The sequence below is a fragment of the Pimephales promelas genome, chromosome 8, assembly GCF_988280905.1.
Source record: "Pimephales promelas chromosome 8, fPimPro1.hap1.1, whole genome shotgun sequence".
NCBI classification, from domain to species: Eukaryota; Metazoa; Chordata; class Actinopteri; order Cypriniformes; family Leuciscidae; genus Pimephales; species Pimephales promelas.
The window spans coordinates 17,052,752-17,074,693 of record NC_142776.1 but is presented as its reverse complement, the minus strand read 5'-3'; the positions used below and the strand labels follow the sequence as shown (position 1 = coordinate 17,074,693).

The 21,942-nt window shown below is 36.0% G+C and overlaps 1 protein-coding gene across 2 annotated transcripts in view; it reads right to left on the bottom strand.

Annotated features, from left to right (window-relative positions):
* Nucleotides 1–548: 548 nt before the first annotated feature.
* Nucleotides 549–21,942, bottom strand: part of suz12b (SUZ12 polycomb repressive complex 2 subunit b) — a 45,618-nt gene continuing 24,224 nt past the window's right edge. For both annotated transcript variants that reach the window (XM_039660996.2, XM_039660997.2), the window contains 6 exons: nt 17,160–17,248; nt 9,496–9,639; nt 9,089–9,246; nt 7,862–8,060; nt 3,654–3,733; nt 549–1,911 (listed from right to left, as the gene is read on the bottom strand). In XM_039660996.2, the coding sequence (XP_039516930.2) occupies nt 1,611–1,911; nt 3,654–3,733; nt 7,862–8,060; nt 9,089–9,246; nt 9,496–9,639; nt 17,160–17,248 (971 nt within the window). In that variant the 3' untranslated portion in view covers nt 549–1,610. The remainder of the gene's footprint in view (nt 1,912–3,653; nt 3,734–7,861; nt 8,061–9,088; nt 9,247–9,495; nt 9,640–17,159; nt 17,249–21,942) is intronic.

Here is a 21,942-nt window from a genome sequence, read left to right as displayed (position 1 = left end):
ATTAGGAAAATTTCATATTCCTCAATCTAAGTGGACTAACTCAAAACCCAACTTTGATCATTTCAAAACAGCCTTTAAAATGTATTTTGAGTCTGTAAAATTAAAAAAAAAAAAAAAAATCGAAAAGCCCAAAGATCTGTATGTCTGTGATGCCCTCTGCTTATTTATTTTTTTTCTCGTGTTTTTTTTCTTATTTTTCTTTTTCCAAATCATTGTTGTCTCATGTTTTAATGTTTTACTTATCAGATGTTATACTTATCAGAAAATGTGTAAAAGAAATGTCAAGAACTTGATATCAAACTCTGTGATTTTGAAAACTTAATAATAATAATAATAATTAAAAAAATAAAATAAAAATAAAAACATAACCGGAAATAAGTGATATGTTGTTTCCAAACGGAAGTGTGTTGCGAAGTTCAGAGCAAGTGGTCCATTGATGCTCTAATATTGTAAATGTTTTGGCGTGAAATCATGCTGTCGTATAGAATGACAATAACCTCCAGAATTGGTGGTCCCATTGCATTTTTGAATTGAACAACTAATTTAAATACATTTAAACCGAGCACTTACACATCTTTAATTTGTAAATAATTTTCTTGTGTACACTAAACTTGTGCATTTTGCAAAGAAAACAAATGGAAAGAGTAAGAATGCTGTATCTGATATACTTTGGCATATACAACATCAGAACATTATAATAGCAACAAACTATTATATAACCACATTACCAGTAGTAACATCAGTTTGACATGACCTACAAATTATTCCTGATCCTCATTCTAAATGGCATAATGAGGTTTGTTTACAAAGATTTATGAAACAAGGATTTCTTGTTGCCCAAACACAGGCAGCACTCTTTTCACAGGGTGTGCATTATATTGCTGATTAGGAAGAAGAGAACTGGGGAAAAAGAAAAATATATATACACAAAAGAAGCCATTCTAAGATGGAAGGACCTCATATGTGAGACAAGAAGCTGTTGACAGAATGTAATGTATATATTGATTGGTCCAATCTAAAACCAATAAAAGAGCATCTGTAGGTTATAAAAAAAAGGAAATGCAAAGCTGTTTAGCTTTCAAATCCCACTTGAGAAACCTGAATAATACAACTTAAGAGTCCATGTCAACAATTCTGATTCTAAAGCCACTGAACTAGTAACACAAGTGCTACAATGTGCTAAATAGTCACTGAACACACAGTGGTTAAAAAAAGTCAAAATGTGTACGGAAAATATTGATTAACAGTACTCCCATTTCTACAGTTCACTTCTTTAAAAAAAAAAAACAAGACTATTGTACACATGACTGCTGAAATGATAATGGTTTACGAAACACTGCACTGGAAAAAAATTGAAAAAATTGCATTAATTCATTCAAAAGCACTTGAGTCAGTTCTTAATACCAGCAGCTAACTCACAATCGGGTCTCAAATGGGCTCCATATTTATAAATGAGCATATGGGCAGATCAGAAATAGAACTCATGTTCTAAGCCACCTCAAAACAATAAAATGAGAGACTTATTCCAAGGGATAAGTTCGAAGAATTTGAGTTCAAATCATAGGTCATGATATGGTCAGTTCATAATTATTTTGTAAAACCAGCTGTTGTCAGTCTGAGACAACACTTTTGGTGCGTTTGCCATGTAGTGAAACACCCGAGGACACTGCGTGACCATTGCAAGTAGCATCCGACAACTCCTGCCCCTCCTCTAGTTCAGGGAGTGACTCCTCGATCTCCTTCAAACGGGCCATGGCCCGGTCAATGGTTGCTATGGTGACCAGGTTGAAGTCATGCAAGTTGACCAGGTGAAGGAGAAAGTTCCGACACAGACTCCGGCGAATTATGTGCGGCCCGCAGTTCTCCACAAACAGCATGCTTGCCTGACTCATCTGATTATCCGCAATGAATCTGGAGAATGGACAGTTGCTAAATAAGATGCAACAGTGTTTTTGTATGTATATGATCAATGTTTTAAAGGACAAGTTCGGTATTTTACAATTAAAGCCCTGTTTTAAGATAGTTTCTGATGAAATAGAATGGTTAGGATTGTTTTTTAGACAAATGCTGCTGTCACGAGAATTTTCGGTTTCTTTGTTAGCAACCTCCCACCTTTACAATGGTAACATAGGTGCACTGGAACAATCATTCATAAAAACGCATAAAACTTTAGTTTACAAAGATGTGAAACTTACCGAGTGGTCTGGGGTGTTCACTGATATGATCACACAAAAATCACCTCAAAAGATGCTTTCCAACAGTGTTTTACCATTCGTTATAAAACGCCTCACAGCCGGACATTCTTCCGTTGAGAGCTTGAATAATAGACACTCCAGCCCAGTTGGTGGCGATAATGCACCTTTGCCAAATGCAAGCAAACCACTTGTATACACGCGACCTATGCACGCGACTGTATAAGACTACAGAAAGAATACAAACAACCCAATTTCCATTTCCAGGCGGCGGAGTAATAACGGACATCACAGAGCATACAATACAAGTCAATGGAGTTGGACAAAAACTACGATAAAACCTGTTGGAAAGCATCTTTTGAGGCGATTTTTGTGTGAGCATATCAGTGAACACCCCAGACCACTTGGTGAGTTTCACGTCTTTGTAAACTAAAGTTTTATGCATTTTTAGAAGGATTGTTCCAGTGCACCTATGCTACCATTGTAAAGGTGGGTGGGTGCTAACACAGAATCCAAAAATTCTTGTGACAGCAGCATTTGTCTAAAAAACAATCCTAACCAATCCGGTGTGATCAGTCTTGGCTGGTCCCTGGAGCGTACGATCACACCGGTGTGATTAGAACGTTCAGTGCATCACATCAGCAACTGCTAAATTCAAACTTGCTCTCGCGCGTTGGCTGGCGCTCAGCCAGAGACAGACGCACTCAGTGCTGTCATATCACAACTATTGAGTGTTTTCAACCACATAATGTTTAATTTAGGTTTCAGACATTTAAATACACATGTACTAACAAAACAATGATTTTGAGTACACACAGATGTCTATGGAAGCGGCAATAATAATCCTTTCAATTATAATAAGACGACACGTTTTATTCATATCAGATACACATTGTGTAAGTAGCTTAACATTTGACCCTATTCTTCTCCCAGTTCACCAGCCACTTACTATCATGTATTTCGTGAGAAGTCGAGGAATTGACATAAATCCAACAGATCCGATTCTCTGAACTGAAAAAGAAACTAAAATGGCACCGCCCATTGTGCATACAGCTCAACTAACGTCGTTATAAAGATGTCTAAACAACAAAACCCATCAACTTGCACATATCTGACGATCGGAATATCAGTGTTTCATGATATAGCTAATACATTTTTGAATATTTTTAATAAAAAAGGGAAAATGACATAAAAGCAGATCATCATTCATTCCGCGCTCTGTTGTGGTTGTGCTGTGTCTCGTGACAAGCAATGACGCGTCACCATGGAAACATTAAAGTGGCAAGTTCTAAATAACGGTCGCCTTGAAAAACTCACGCTGGGGGGTCAGTTAGAATATTTTAAACTTACGTGTGAAAGGGTTAAAACAGGGCTTTAATTGTAAAATACCGAACTTGTCCTTTAAAGCTACTCATAAACTGTTTAAGGAAATTAAAAGACAATATGAATGTATTCTTTTACCCATTCTTCATGACGTGAAGATTCCATAACTTCATTACTTCCTTTTCTCCTTCATTCACATCTGTGAATTCTTCAATTTGCTTCATGCAAAACAAAACATACCATCAGTGCAAGTACATAGTGCAAGAACTGAACCGTTTTAGTGAAAGAATGATTTTCATATACTTTTTTTTTTTTTTGAAATAACAGTTTCTTTCAAAATGATGGAAGCAAATAAGAGACATAACTATTGGAAATTTAACAGCCACTGAATACTTAGTTTTGAAATATTTTATTCTGAACGATAAAAAAAAAAAATCAACTTACAGAATTTCAGATAAAATACATTCAGTTTGATTAAATTCGACTGCTCAAATTCAGAAAATTCAAGTAAAATATTCACAACATCCGGGCTACCCCGGACAGACCATGCCTATGAGGTGCCAGACTAGTGGTCTATAATGTATTTCATTAAATAGAACATTTAACGAATATTTAATTAAAAATCCAATTAAAATTATCTGGTGTATTGTAGGCTATAGGTTTGTGTTTCTGTGCATTGGTGTCTTTTGTGTACATGTACTGTATGCTTTTATGCTTGTCAAATAATGTCAAACGTTTTCTTAAAGATTATAACATCTTTGAAAAAAAACAAAAACAAATCAAAAACACTTTAACATTTCCGGTAGCTATACCAGTCAGGCCAGTTAGATATTTTGCTGCATTCACTTCAAAGGCAGTCTTTGCAGATTTGACCATCTTTCTCACAGATGCCATTATCCTATTCATTTGATGCTCTCGTCGTAATGACTTGCACAGACAACAACCCGATGTTGGTGAATAAAAGTCAGAGTCATTGTTATTTCAAGAAACGAAAAATCTGGTTATGGTACAGTGATTAGTTATGAAATCTTACTACATAAATTCAATCTTATTTAATCCTCCATATGAAAGTTTATCTGCTTTAATAATTTATATTCATTAAACACTAGTTAAAAACAAGACGTTTGTACTGATTAATGTTGTCCATAAATCGAACTTCCATGCCTCTTATATAGTAATTATCTATTACTATGTACCAATGAATTAGGCTACTAATGCCCAGAAACACTCGGTCTCTCTCGCACGCACTGAAAAGCTAGGTCTCTCTCGCGCGGTTCGCTTCGCTTTTGTCCAGTCTGGTGCCTCATACATGCCCACACCGGGGGGAAAACAATCCAACCGTCTCCATTGATTTGCATTGCGAGAGGCTGCCTCCTTGTTACTTATGACTTAACAAAAAACAAAACAATGTTTAGAAGCTGTTGTGAGACAGGTGTACAGCAAACAAGCTAAACAACCCAGAAATATATTTTTTTATAAGCTGTCAGGCTACTACTCTGAGAACTACACCCACTGGAATGCAATATAATATTGTAAAAAAAAAAATAATAAAAAAAATAAAAAAATCATAATTTTAACCATGTTTGCTTATTTCACCACCCTATGTGAACCTGAGAAGAGGAGATATATTAAATTTACCTATTTTTCCTGCTGATGCTTCATGTCTTATATTGCCGGTAGCCTATACTTTTGTCTCTTTAAAGGTTGGCTTTTATGGTTCGGAAACGTATAAAAATCTATTTCCATTTTTTTTAGCTTGTTTGCTGTACACCTTGTCACACAGCTTTTAGGCATTTTTCTGTCTTTTCCTCTCACAATGCAAAGTCAATGGAGACAGGGTGGACTGTTTCTCCCCGATGTGGGCGTGGCCTAAATATGCTCATTCTCTACACAGGCTCAGCTGTTTTTCCTATACTGGGAAGCCCGGATGTTACCATATGAATATTTAACTTGAATTTTTCGATCTGAATTTGAGCCAGGGTTCCTGCACACTTTTTAAAGTAAATTTAAGGCTTTTTAAGACCTTTTTAAGACCTTTAATACCATACATTAGGGGTGTGCAATATTGACAAAAACATATCTCGATATTTTCATCATTTTGTTGATAATAATTAGTTGATATTTTACTGATTGTGTTTTTGTGCTGGTGCCATGGCTGGTTTAGGCCTGTTGTTGACAGCAGACTCACAGAGATATTTATATTTTTCATATTCCATGCAGTGGTCAGTTCACAGCAGTGACAGAAATTATTAATTAATGTGCAATATTTGCCACCTTAAATTGATTTCCAGGGGCATTTTCACCTAAAACTTTCTAAACTTATTTAGAGTTATGCATCACGTTTTATGTCAATTATACTTATTTATACAATAATATTTAATTACACAATAATTATACAGTACCACTGTTAGCAGTCAAATTTAAATCATTCAATCAAAAATCCATCTTAGCAGTGCAGAGGTGACGCAGAAGCAGCATTAGAAGTGGTATTAATATATACACTCCATTTTGTTCAAACGGAAAAGAACCAAGTGATTGAATCGTTAAAATGATTCGTTCAAAACGCGGATTTCCTTCAAGAGATCATCACTGTCTGTTGCATTGAGACTCTGCTACGGTTTCATTTTGAAATTCTAGTCGGCGAAATAAAGGGAAAACAAACAATATCGATAATGTTATGGCTAAAAACTAACTCACAATGTCAATTTATTTTTAATTTAACTATTGTATAACATAAATATCAAACTTGTGCACGGGAAAACGGCACTCTTACTGATGTGATATTCTAATATAACAACATGATATAAATATAAGGCAAAAACTAATTTGGGGGCATACCTATAGACCATTTCACAAGATGTAACCAACACTGGTCCAGAAGCACTTCCTGTTTCAGTTTGTAATTGTTTTCTTTATTTCACATGTAAAGAAAACATCTTAAAGATGTTTGTTTAACTTTTTGATTCAGTTTTAAATGTTATGTTGGTTGTATTTTATCCCAGCTTTTATGTAGTGTTAAAAAACTGAAACAGGAAGTGCTTCTGGACCAGTGTTGTTTACATCTTGTGAAATGGTCTATAACCATAGACATAATAAATAGCCTACATGTCTATGCTTATAACTGCACACATCACGCAGTGAAAACACGAGAGACAAATGCGATGTCAGCTCACACTCACAGTGCCTCGTCCATCGTTAAAACAATTAGAATATCATAATAGACAATACACGTCGCACACCTACGCACATAAAGAATTAACTTACGACTGAACTGACATTTGCCAACTTTCTTCTCTCTTCCTCTCCTGTCTCGCGTGCAGGAGACAGACGTTATTCTGCCGCGAATGTGACTCGAATTGTCACGTGAACAAGCAAATGCACAAAGATAGATAAAAATTAATATGTACGCAAATTAGATGGTTTTAATTTGGAAAACATTAAGATATGACTAAGTCGAAGTGTCATCTAAAATTTAAGACCTTTCATACGTAAAATAAGACTTTATAAGACTTTTAATGGCCTTAAAGTCCCCGTGAACCGGAAGTTGCAAACGATTTTTCTCCAGTGCTGTGACGTATTTCCAAGTGAAACGGAATATTGAACAGAGGGCAGGGTTTTACTCTAGCGCTCCTCCTCTTCATCTCTCGCTCATAGCAAACTAACGGTTTGAGGGGAGTGGTTAAGCGTTTCCCCACCCAAGTTGTGAAACCTACGTCATCAGAAAAAGAAACCGTTCCAGACCGGAAGTTACTTTTCAGATTTTGATTAAAGATTACTAAGGTAAAACATTTTTTAAATATATTTTTACTTGCACGGATTAATTGTTCACCACAAGACTAGTAATATGCGCTAACAAAGTAAATAGGTTCAATTTTGATTTCACGGGGACTTTAAATTTTAAATATCTAATTTAAGACTTTTTAAGGACCCGCGGCAACCCTGTGAGCAGTCGAATTTAATCAACCCGAATGGAAAGTATTTTATCTGAAATTCTGTAAGTTGATTTTTTTTTTTATCTGAATTTGTGAGCATTGAAAAATATTCATTGAAATTCAGGCTTTTAAAATAGAAGATCAAGAATTTTCATAGGCCTATTTAAATTTCAGAGGTAATTTTGAAACAAATGAATTCAGATGCATGGTTTCCAAAGTAAAATAATTTAAAAGGGGGTTAATTCAGAGCAAATAAATTCAGATAAAGGTTTTTCAAAATAAAGTATTTAAAAAGTACAATATTCAGTGGTTGTTAAATTTTAAATAGTTATGTCTCTTATTTGCTTCCATACAAAATGCAAAAATATATTATTTCCGTGCTGAGAATGGAACTTGATTGACCAGTAGACTAACCGTGGTGGTCTTTTCTCTGAGCCACTCTGGGTCCCTTTCATCCTCGCTGTCCACCTCCATCTCCTGTGGACGGAGGGGCATGCAGCTGTCACTGTGGAAATACAGACGATTATGTCCGCTCACATAAGTCCGCTGCTGCTCGGGCTCACCGTCCTCTGACTCCAAAAACTCAGACAGGCTTGGCTTGGTTCGCTTTGGCCTAAGTGAAAAAAGTGGGAGATTATACAACCAAGGGTATAAATAAAAAAGGAATGTTCTGCATTTATCTGCATTCAATTTTAAGAGCTTGCAGCACCATTGATTTTATCAAGAAAAAAACAAGAGTGACAATACATGCATTTCATAGATCAATTATGTTCAATATGCCAAAAACATGTAAGGTGGTGTAAATGCCATTTTTTTAATCAAGTAAAACTCATAGGCCTGGTTTTACAGACAGGGCTAAGATTAAACCAGGATTAGTGCAAGTTGCTAGCAGTTAAAACAGCTCAAACATGCACTTTAGTCTGGGACTTGTCAAGCTTGAGCCTTGTCTGTGAAACTGGGGATAATTGTTTAAACAAAACCAGAGTGGTTTTGATTACACTTATTGATTCTAACATTGATTTAAGGTCGAAATTAAACGGAAATCGTGATAGTTTTTGACATATCCTAATAAAACAATTTTTCAAACGAAGAAAAATAGAGATAGGTAGGGCTTGATTTGTTAATCTGGAACTGATCACTGTGATTTGCTAATTGCAACAATCATTTTATGTGATTGACAGTTTGCTGGAAAGGGGAAGGATTCTCAGAATTTGGTATTGCACAAGTGTAATGCCTGGCTCTCTTACCATTAATTTAATAAATAAATAAATATGTATATGAAAAGTTCAGATGCAAAAGCCTCTAAGTGCCATTTGAAATTTTCTTCTAGAATGATAATTTTTATCAAGCTTGTATATTTAAGTTCAGTGATTTCACTTAAATGGCAATGATAATTACCTATTAATTGTTATTTCAGTGACATTACTGAACTTAAATATACAAGTTTGATAAAAATCATCATTAAAGAATAAAATTTCAAATGGCATTTAGAGGCTTTTGCATCTGAACTCTTCATATGTATATATATATATATATATATATATATGTGTGTGTATATACAGTATATATATATAACCCTACAGTAAACAAAAACATTTTTTCTTTTCAAAATACTGTGACATATTCAGACCCATTACATACCGACAAACAAGTATGTGGGTGACAGCTGTCCTTTTAACAGGCCCATTGCGGCTGAAGGCAAAGCCAGGCTGACTGTGTATGTCTTGAGGATTGCCGACATATGAGCCATCATAGCACTCATTTATGGAAACGTCTATCCGAGCACCTTTAGGATGAGGCTGGAAAAAAGGGAAAATTTTAGTTATGTGACTGAATTCTTGTAATTGTCAAGGAAATTTAAGAGACACAGCCAATGATTATTGCATTATCCCTAGTTCTTGTGCCAACAAAAGTTCATGCATACACTAACTATGCAAGCAATTATAAAATGAAGAAATAGGAACCATTACTCCAAGTATAAAAAAAAAAAAAAAACTCATTTGAAACGAAGCAGGCAGATATTCATGATAGTGTTCTTCAGTTCTCACCACATAGTTAAAGATGAATCTATTGTGGGAGATTTTGAGGTGTTTAAGCAGACTGTAGAGTTTACGGCAGTTGAGTGTGCACCAGGGACAGTGCAGGTCGTCTCTGGCCTCTGTTTGCTGACGAGTGTTATTATTGTACAGAAACTGTGGACAAACAAAAAAACAGCATATTGCATAAAGTTTTTAATTTTTTATTTTATTTAGATGGTGCTCCACTAAACCCTCAGTGTAATTTGTGTTTTCTTACTATTTGGTAATATACTGGACTTTAAATAGGCTATATGTAGAATTCAGAAAGCCTTGTTTAGTGACACTGGTGGCCTTTAGGTGAATTGCAGATGAACAAACTCACTCATGTACGCGTAATGTAAGAAACTGAACATGATTCAAGGCCCTGATAGACTTTATCTTTCATTCTTTGCTTAGAGTAAAAATAAGTTTGAAATACCTTGGTAGTGATATACTGTTAACAAATATGTGCTGCATGCTTTCCTCTCAATAACAAAAGAAACACACAACAAAAATTATTACACAGCAACAATGTTACTACACAGCGCTAAGAGATCTAGTGAGATGCATTCACATTTCTCCGTTATTAACCGTAGATCTCTATTAGATCAAACAGCGCTGACGTGGAAACCAGGAGAAACATTGTGCCGTGAATGAACTAGTAACACTTTTCGTCCACAGACCAGCAACATTCACCATGGATTTAATATAGTAACACTAACTGGAACCAGTTTGGCTGGAATGGTGAAATGCTTTCAAGTACTTCACACATCTTTTTCCAGCACTTCAAAATTCAAATATTATATTAATAAATATATATTTAAAAGTTATTTTTAATGTGATGACCAAAACATTATTTGTTCATCCTTCAAAGATGACCCCCATTTATAAACCTGAAAGTTTCAAGATCTAGGAAAACTCACACTTATTTAAAAATATTTTTTCTTTAAACAAATAGGAAATTTCTCTGGCATTTCTTTCTTTTTGCTGTATCGAAAACGTACCGAACCGTGACTTTAAAACCGAGGTACGTACCGAACTGTGATTTTTGTGTACCGTTACACCCCTAGTGTTTGCAAATTCAGAATGATTTGATTTAAGACGATTTACATTAATTCATAATTATGATAAAAAGTATAAGGGACCTGTCATAATTTTGGGTATTATTGTTTAGCAATTTACCATTTTTTTTAAATTGCCTGTGTTTTTGTTGTTTTGTCTCGATCGGACTAATGGGTCTTCGAAGATAAAAGCAATTTTTATAAAGCTCTAAATGACACCTTTACAAAAACCATAAGGCAAAACCTGGCATGTTTGGTATCATTGGACTCGGCAAGGATTCAAGAGTGTAAGGAGGTCACGCCCGTGAAAAAAAAAACTGTGGCTTGAAAATTCTCAGGCTCCTTCAGGGCATTGTGCCGATGACGTATACAGAGTTTTTTGAGATACGGAAATGTTCTCATTAGCCGCATTTCCACCGCAATTACCAGGAACTATTTGTCCCAGGAACTTTTTTCACAGGAACTTTTTCCCCCCAGACCGCTTGCTTACTGCGTTTACACCACGGGCTAAAGTACCGGTACCGGGGTGATTTTTACCCGGAACTACATTTAGACCCTGGTTCCTGCGGTGTAAACACAGCGAGAACCACCCCAAAGTTCCTAGTTCCTGGGGAAAGTTCCTGTGGTGGAAACGTGGCTATAGACTATCAATGTACCCTGGACAAAGACACTGCATGCCATCTTTCATTAAACTAATGGTTGGATGCAGTTATAACCATTTGTATGATTTTTTTCCATTATATGCCAAAAACCTGAAAATGTAGAAAAACCTACGATTACTTCACAAAAGTGAGTTTTTGGAAAAAACCCAAATACCTGAAAATGTACCCAGGGTGACGAGCCAATCCGAGGCATGCATCTTGTCTGGCTTGAGGCAAGGATTCCAACGATGCAAGCCATTTGAGCCTACGCCTAACGGTTGAGGAGTTATGAGCCATTTTGTACTTTTGACCGATGTAGCGCCCCAATCAAGCCGATCAGGGCGGGCCTTGGTAACGTTGTAGGCGGTGTGACTACAACCAGACCCCAAAGTTTCAAGTCTCAGCGACTTACTGTTCGTTCTGCCAGATCAGTTTTACATGGAGAATGCTGCATCATGGGAAACCATCGTGCTTGAAACCCTAAAAATGACTAATCTCACCAGCGCCATGCCGACCAATATAACAGCGCATTTGGCACCATTCATTCAAATTTGACCCATAAACCTCTGCTATTATTATATAGCAAAGGAAATTAGTGCGGTCAAATGGCTACTAGGTGCATTGTAGAAACTATATTAACCCTCTGGGGTTCTTCGCCGGTCACACATTGGACCTTCGCGGTCATAAGTGACCGGACCCCTAAAATAAAAAAAATTAAATTTCAGTAAAACCAATGAAATGAATTTTTGTTCTATAATATTTTTTCTTTTTTTCTGTGGTGTTTTGAGAGAATTCTATGAATATAATTAATATTTATGCAATTATGATCCGTTTTTTCCCATTGATGATGATATATATATATATATATATATATATATATATATATATATATATATATATATATATATATATATATATAATTTTTTAATTAATGCTGTATTTTAGGTTAAAGTAGAGTCTAGGCTCTTAGAGAAACTTTTTCAAGCAGATCAGCGCCACCTGTTGGAAGTAGTGAGCATATTTATCATGCAATGTCATATTTTAACCACTAGATGGATATACAGCTTTCTGTAGAAAGGATTGTAGATTGTAGTTGTTTTTGGACATTAATTTACTTTTTTTTCAGGTTGTGGTTAAGAGATTCTCAAAGACTATTTTTTTCAAGATTTTTGTTTGTTTGGTTGATTTAAAAGGTAATTAAATGGTAATTTGTTGTTTTAAATTGTTACTTTATAATACAGTCAAACCTGAACATTGCATTAGAAAGAGAGCAAATAGAAAGCATTTTGCTACCCATTGTTTTACTTCTAACTTAATAAAAATGCAATTCTTTCAGTCATACATTTTTATCAACCCTTTATAATAAACATTTTCAGTAAATTTATATATTTGTAAAAAATGTATATATTTTATTGAATGAACAGTAACTTATTCAAAAGGCAACAGCAACTAAAGCAAACCAAAATAACAACAAAATTATTTATCAAATATTAAATGAAAAATAGAAAAATAAAAAAACTATAACTATATTTACATATTATGTGCATATTACTTACATATTCAGTGAACAGAAACTCTTATTCAAAAGGCTGAATAATTATTCAAAAAATATACTTGCAGTATTTTCTTTTTTTTTTTTTTTGCCATTGGAGAATGAACTGTGGGCTGGGCTCAAAGTGGCAATATTTATATCCACGTTTTGTGTGTGTGTGTGTGTGTGTGTGTGTGTGTGTGTGTGTGTGTGTGTGTGTGTGTGTGTGCGCGTGTGTGTTCAAGAGAGAGACAGTGTGTGACTTTTGCATTTTGGATCCAATGTCTCCCCTTTACTTGATTCATTGATTTTATTTCACATATTCGCACATTTCTCTGTTACAGTTTCAACAGTCACAAATTTCTCTATGTGTGTGTGTGGGTATGTATGTGTGTAACCATGTTTATTTTGCAGGCTTACAGTCTCATGCTTTCAGTGCTGTGTTTTATTTCTTACATTGATGCAATAATTGCTTTTATTTCACACATTTCCCAAAATTAGCTTTTGCAATGACACACGTTCATTTGTGTGTGCGTGTGTTTTTGTGTGTATAAGAGTGTGTGTGAGTGTATCTGTCTGTTTTGCATTTTTGATGTTTTAGAGATTCACCCCTTCACTGCTGTGTGCTTTTTTTCTGCATCGTGGCTGATTTGTAGATTGTACACACAAAAAAACTCAGTATTTTCATATTTTTGCCAATTTCCCATTCATTTCCTATGGCGGTCATTTTTGACCCGAAGGTCCCGAGTGTGACTATTTTTTTTACGACCACTTAGACTTTTCAAATCATGTCCCCATTTTTTTGTGTGTTCATATACCAAGTACCATAAAAGTCACCAAGTTTCGTACAATTCCGATGAAGCTACGATTTAAAAAAAAAATTATTTATAAAATTCCTGAAATAAATGACCCAAGTACCCCAGAGGGTTAAAAGGGTGATGAACTGAGAAATCAAATTTTCCTTGAACTTTTGACATCTAAGATGTCATCATATTATAAGAATATCCTGTAAGTTTCAGAACTGAAAACGTCCTTGTTAGTCCAATAAAAGCTTTTATTGACACCAGCCCCAGCAAACGACTCGTTTTTAAAAGTGGGGAACTATGTCGTCAAAGAAGATAAAACACCACCCCGCAGAAGAAGATCAACTCCTACATGAACACGGCCGGTTTAGCCCCGCCCACCGATTCGTGCATTACACGCATAGCTAAATAACATACCTCGTGATGACAAACCGGATCGAGCCACCGAGCAATACAAAATATTGTGCAGTGCCTGGTAGAGCTGTCGCGATAGTCAATATATCGACTTATCGCACGATATATGGAAACCAGTGCGATCATTTTTGGTGCCGCGATATATTGCACCAGATAATTTGTTTTACTATTAAGAATAATAATTAGATTCATTTTTACAATAAAATGAATGTCATGAGCATTTTAGTTGATCGCGCTGCCTCTGTCATCTTGTCTGCACGCGTCCACCACACACACACCCACAGGGAGAGAGCGGACACCGGCAGGCGTGAACCAACCAACTGCATTTTAAAGTGTTCTCGTGACATCTACAGCGAGCCAGACAGTTAGGAAGAACGAGTCCAACATGGAATTGATTTCAAAGCCACAATCTTCAGCTCCGGTGTGGGAACATTTTGCTTTTAAGCCGAACAAGAGAGGAGAGATAAACGTGAACGAGCGGGTATGTCGACTGTGTTTTAAAACAGTAGCAACGCGACGAGGCAACACAACAAACTTAAAATCGCACCTAAAGCATAACTATCCCACCCAGTTTTTCAACCTGGGAACAACAACAGCCGCTGGAGTTGGAGAGGGGCCTTCTTCCAGACAGTTATGTTGCAGATGCATTTTCCCGTCCCGACCGTAAACGTGACAGCGCGAAATGGCGCACACTCACGGATAGCGTAACTCTCAGTGTTGGTAAATTTCACTTTCTACACGAACTAGTTCAAAGTTCAGTTCACACATTTTAAAATGAGTTAGTTCAGTTCATAGCTCATACTTCAAAAAAACTAGTTAATTTATAGTTCTTTTTTCCATGTTGTGAGCTTTTTTATTAGGCTGTTATTGTCACAGCCCATACAACCACAGACAACAATTATTTTATCGACGGCCAATTTGCGCAGAAATGTGAGATTTTTTTTCCCATCCGCACTGACCTCATAAAATCCGTTTAAATTATCATACATCTCCTCACTCGCTGCTTTGTCGACGCTGGCCGCGGCGCGGTTGGTGTTGCCAGATTGGGTGTTTAAGGCCTGTTTACGTGTGTTTTAGCCGGGTTTTCGCCTGGAAGGCTCTATATACAAATCGGCACCCTATTGTAAGGTAAGAGTTTAAACTGATAGAGCGTGCGTTCGCAGACACCAGAATGAACGCGTTCACAGTAACGTTCATCAGGCAGTAATACAGTACATTCTTCAGTTCACTCAAATATGAATGCGTTCATGAACTATCGTTCATAGAACGCGTTCAGGCACAACACTACTCCCTATTTAGCCAACGAGATGCAACCATTATGCACGGTCGAAAAACCAGCATTTAAAAATATGAAATGTCCTGTTGATGCATCTGTGCCTTTGTGTGAGACACTTTAAAAGTTTAAATTGACATATTTCTTTGTTTTGATCTAGTTTTTGATACCTGTCACTTTTTTGTTAACGAATGTGTATTTATTTAGGCTACTTGTTTTATTTATTTGGGATATATTTTTTCACATTTCACAATGTCTAAATATTGAATAGAATAAGAATACAGTGTACTTGCATTATAATGCTATTATATTGTCATAGGTAATCAGTGGCATAAAATTGTCTGAAAATGACAATAATATCGTTTATCGCAATTAATTTTGGTGCAATATATCGCACAACAAAAAGTAGTTATCGTGACAGCTCTAGTGCCTGGTTGTGGAAGAAGACGCTGGCTAAGCTTCCTCTGGATTCCAATAGGAATGCAAAACTTTATTTTTTCATGACATTCCAACTGATGTGGTAAAACTGTCTGTTCGCTTCATTTCACTGAGAATTGTTTTGTAAACAAGTCTGGATTTGCAGACCGATTGAGAGTAAAGAACGGTGCGGTGCCGTCTATATTGGCTCTGACAGGAATGGTGCAACACACGGACTCGAAACATGAAACGTTATGGGCGATTCATTCCGGTTGCCATTTTACAACATTGGACGTTTTCCCCATGTACACCGACGAGGTGAGTTGAAACTCATTATAATATGCAAAACTGTTATCCACTCATAAAAGTACACTACCTGCTACTGTAGTGGAGCGGGCATGTAATTATTTTTTATTATTAGACATCAAAAAGAATGTATAATAATTCAAATCATGTATTATTTTTTTTTTAAATATATAGATATATGAAAAAAAATTCACACTAATTCTGTGTTTTTGCTGCTAATAAAATTAAGCCATAAAACACTAATTTTATCATAAACTTTGTCAAATAATGTGCTGCACAATGAGCTTTACTGTTAAAATTAAAACATGGATTATTCCTTAAATTCAGTTTTGTTTAAAAAATTCATAATTTACTCATATTAGTGTTAATGTATTATTACATCCGGACATTTCCTATTTCTACTGTACAACAGTAATATATTTCTGTCAAGTTAAACCGAACTTTTATTTTGACGGGTTGCCGTGAAGCCCTTTGGAGTTTCTGTGTGTTTGTCATGATCGTCATGATGATAGTTTCACAAATGAAGCGGTTAAATGATCACGAAGTGACTTTCAGAGTGGATCTAGAGCCTGGAGAGAAAGTTCAATAATTTCTGTCTTCATATAGGCAAAAAAACAGCGCAAGCGTCACACGTGTGTCTTCAGTGTATGTGTGTGTGGTAAATAAAACTGCGCGTCGGCTGCACCAGAGCCGTTGAAAAACATATTTAACGGCTCTGGGCTGCACTATTCATTCACACAGAACATACGATTCATACGAACAGGATTCGTATTTAAATAGTATTTGTGGTTTAATATTCACACACACTAGTCTATATCGCAATTTTTATTTCAAGTGTACTGAACCGCTTTCTATTTATTCCTCGAAAATATACAGTAAAATCCTTTTTTATGACTGGATTTCGTCAGCATTTTAGGGGGGGGGGGGGGGCGTTTTGGGGGGGGCGGGCCACCCCCCTAAAACAATGGTAGGGGAAACACTGGATGGTGAATGAAACTAAGCGAACGCACAGGCCATAGTGTGACATGCGTAAACCAATGGTGTAAACATAATTATCAGGATTCAAAAATACAAAATTAAATAAAATAAAATTATTACAAGCAGTTTACAAACTGGCAATTTAACAAAAAAGTCATTAATACATTAATTCTTACATATAGCCCCTTTAAAGACTGCAATATATCATCATAAAGAGTTCAAAATATCTACCTGATAAAAGATGCGTAGTTTCTGTCTGGGTTCACAGGGGGACAACTCTCTTCTGGTCTGTATGCTGGTGCTCATTGAATCCTTCACCGCTGAGAGAATAAAACATATAACAACTATATTTCACCATTATATTATGTATAAGAAAAAGGCAATCATCCACTATGTTAGATTATAGTAAGAATTTAGTATGTTTTCAGACCAAGCAGGCCATAATTGCTTATACAATACAGGGCTCAGTGTGACTTCTATGGCGACCATCAAATTGTCTTCATTTTCCAAGACATGACCAAAATTTACGTTAGAGATTTCTTTGTAGCCACCATTTCAATCCCATGTGTAATGCAGCTCACTGTCACTGAACGTGTCATTGATTGATGACGTAAAAACACATCTTGACTGTCGTACAGTCTGACATTAATGACAACTGAGATCTTATGGCTCGTTTCCACTAAGCGGTTCGGTCCGGTACAGTTCAGTACGCAATTAAATGCGTTTCCACTGTCAAAAGTTGTGGATGGTACCAAAAAGCCAAACCGTACCACTTTTTGGGTACCCTTCCGTTGGGTTACCTCGCACAGTGGTACGGTACTAAAAGGTGGAGCTAGACTCACTGCAGAACGTTGATTGGTTGACAGAGTATAATCACTTGCACATGCTACAAGGGCATTAGAAGCACCATTTCTTTATAGGGGTGGAAATCTCTAGGCACCTCACGATTCGATTACGATTCAGAGGGCTGCGCGATTCGATGCTAAAGCAATCTTTTTTTTGTGCGTGATAAATACTTTGCTTTAAAAGTACAAAGTAATGATCCAAAAATAATTAACATACAATATATTTTATTAACATCGCAAAGAACCAACAGAAAAATAAATGTGTGCCTGAACTAGCAGCATAATTGTAGTAAACTAATAATATACGATAATAACAACGACCGGTACAGCCGAGTGTTTTTCCTCCTCTGGGTGGAAACGTGTCATATGGCTCCTCATATTTGTCGTGTTTCCGAAATATTTTAGTTTTATTCTACAAAGCTTACAAATAGTGTGGCTCTTGTCCAGCTCCTTTCCCCCCTTCAACTTCATTGAAGCCAAAATATTTCCACACGTCAGCTTTTAAAGGGAGTTTGGATTTTGCGCAGCCATGACGTCTTTATTATGTGCACGCCACAGACGGTCCGGCAACTGCACCTCCACACTTCAGAGTTCCGTCTTTTGCGTTCCGTCAATATTACATTATTATATATATATATATATATATTTATTAGGGCTGTGCAAAAATTTATTGTAATTAATCGCATCCAAAATAAAAGTCTGTGTTTACATAATATATTTGTGTGGTGTATACAATTATTTTGTATATATAAATACACACACATGCATGTATATATTTAAAGGATTAGTTCACTTTTGAAAAAACTTTTGCTGATAATTTACTCACGTAATTTACTTACGTCACGTAATACGTAATTACGTTCAAAAGGTCACAGGCGACGTAGCCGGAAGTACAGAATCAAAATCGTCTGACATCGTTGTTTTACCTTTTAATTCATTTTTTTGTAAACAGCGTTTGAGTTAGTTTGCACGTTCAACCTATGCGTTCAACTTGTAAACACTGACTCTGTACTTACAGCTACGTCGCCCATGACCTTTTGAACGTAATTACGTATTACGTGACGTTACAAACGCGCCTCACAGAATAGAGCAAGGCTAGCATTTGTCCTTAGAAAAGTTACATTTTTGGAATAAGTTTTGAAATAACCGATCGTTTCGCATGATAAGACGTCATCGTCTGGTGTCGTTTAAAGACATTTGAAGCTGCATCTGAAACTGTTATTGACTGTCTTTTCGCCCTTGGACCGTCTGGTTCCCATGTAAGTCCATTATATGGAGAAAAATCCTGGAATGTTTTCATCAAAAACCTTAATTTCTTTTCGACTGAGGAAAGAAAGACATGGACATCTTGGATGACATGGGGGTGAGTAAATTATCAGCAGAAGTTCTCAAAAGTGAACTAATCCTTTAAGAAAATGTGTTATTCATATATAAAATATTTATATTTATATAATATAGATTATTTATATTTATATATATATATATATATATATATATATTTATACACAGAATTTAAGCGCAAATAATTCCTAAATGTATACATGCATGCATAGGTATTTATATAGACCATTTTGCAAGATGTAAACAACACTGGTCCAGAAGCACTTCCTGTTTCAGTTTTTTAACGCTACATAAAAGCTGGGATAAAATACAACCAACAGAACATATAAAACTAAATCAAAAAGTTAAACAAACATCTTTAAGATGTTTTCTTTACATGTGAAATAAAAAACAGTTACAAACTGAAACAGGAAGTGTTTCTGGACCAGTGTTGTTTACATCTTGCAAAATGATCTATATACAAAATAATTATATACAGCACATACAGCACACACAAATATATTATGTAAACACAGACTTTTATTTTGGATGCAATTAATCGCAAATAATTTTTGCACAGCTCTAATATATATATATATATATATATATATATATGTGACCCGCTCTGGCAAAATGAGTCGGAAGTCGCAGCGTTCCATTTTAAGATATGGGCCGATTATGTGGAAAAACAATGAAATAACAAAAAAATTTTTTTTTTGCTAATTTCAAAGAACAGACATTCAAAAATAATCTCCCAAAGTTTCGTAGTCCAGATAATTGAGTAAAGGTATTTAAATGACGATTAAAGTTGTCAAAGATTTAAATTCGCTGAAATAAACATTGCTCTTCTCAACTCCCCTCGTCAGCTCTGAGCATTTCCCGGGTAGCCTATCCGCTGAAACGTTGAACTCAAAGTGTTGAACTCACTGGAGGCTTCTAACCTAAGCTTAGTGAGTATACTTATCTGCAAGAAGAATACATGTAAGGCTGTAACGATCACAACACTCAGATCCACGAACCGTGTCGCGGTGTGAGAAGACAGAATCACAACACGTCCCTTAAAATCCCGGAGTTATCCCGGAGTTATCCTCCACACCTTTAAATTACTATTAGTATTATTTGAAGTTAACGTTGCATTTTTAAGGCTTGCATTATTTTTATGGGCTGAAATTCAACATGGTTGAATATTTAAGCTGTGAATATTTCAATTAAAGTTTCAATTTCAATTTAAAATCACACACTACACTGTGTGATTTTTACCCCCATCTAGCAGTGAAAAAGTATATGACCATCCAGTGAATATTAGTTTCTGTTTCTGTTACTCATCTGTTAGTGTTCCTTTAAGTGATGAGATTATTTTAGAAAACTATTATAATTTGCATTAATTTAATTTGTCAGGTAACATATAGGTTACTTATGACATATACGTAAAATGAATAATAGCTTTATGTTTTCGTTATTTTTTTACCATTTCATTGCTAACATCAGTTATCAGGTTCAAGTAACTTTTATCAGTGCTATCATTATTCTGTATGTTGTACGACATCACTAGCATAAGGCAAAAATACATTGTAGGCTATATCATTTTCAAACTGAAGTGTAGGCTAGTCATAGTAAGGTGTCATAGTGTGAAAAATATTTAGATCATACAATAATACGTCTTATATGAATAAGATTACAGGACAGATGTGAAAGTGAAGGTGAAAGCCTCACTTAGAAACAGCTAACTAATGCTGCGTTCCAGGCAACCTGTAACCCGTGTTTTTCCAACCTTATGCTACCCTTGAAAGTGCTGGAACAACAGTCAAACACTTGACTGTCCCACCCGTGAACTCGTAGTGTGCGGTGTCAGAGGTGAGGCGTTTATTTAGTAAGCGTGAGCGCGCTGGGGCGGGCACGTAACTTACATTCGCAGCCTGACTCATATGAGTATTCAATGTGCGGCGGCTCGCTGACAGCAACAGCTGACTGTTTTGAATGAGACGACTCGGCTATTGTGAATGGGGAGCGCTTTATGAACATTCTGTGAGCAGCGCCGGGGACAGTGTGTCTGTTCGGGTGTCTGTTAAGAGTGAGCGCTCGTGAGCAGGAAACACACATAACCTGAGGGAGTATAACTGGCCGTGTGACAAAGCGGGCATAAGCTGGACACGAGCGCGAGTTCGCGGGCGAATTTAATAACGCGGAGCGGTGTTAAGTAATTGATCCATATATAAGGCGCTCCGGATTATAAGGCGCACTGTCGTTTTTTGAGAAAATTAAAGGCTTTTTTTAAGTGCGCCTTATAGTGTGGAAAATACGGTACCAGTCTCAAGCAATACCCCTCTTCACATTCGACACGGTGCCACGCGAGCTATGTCCCTCTGGCTATGTATTTTCAATGGCATATTATACACTAACAAGAATACTTTATTACTTGAACGAAGTAAATATACATTAATGAGGACATATATTTTTGAAAGAACTAAGTGTTTTTTCTATGAATCCACTAAAAAAGTTACACAGTGTAGCTTTAAAAACATTTCAAACACATTTTCATTATTAAAAATTCAATACTCCATATTCACCGTTCATATTTCACTTCCAAAATTTTCAAACTGTTTAAAAATACAACCTATATAATATTCAAAAGGCAATTTTCCGTCCATTTAATTTCACCTTGAAAATTCGCTTCCACAAATTCAGTGGTTCAAATTCAACAGAAAATACTACGTTGGCATCCAGGAACTGCAGGAAAAGCAGTAGATTGCCTAGCATATTCTCCATCTGCTGTTAGTCCGCTTTACCAGCAGGGGGTGCCCGCGCGTGTTGACAAGCACCAAAGCAACAGCTAGAGATGATAGGCCTTC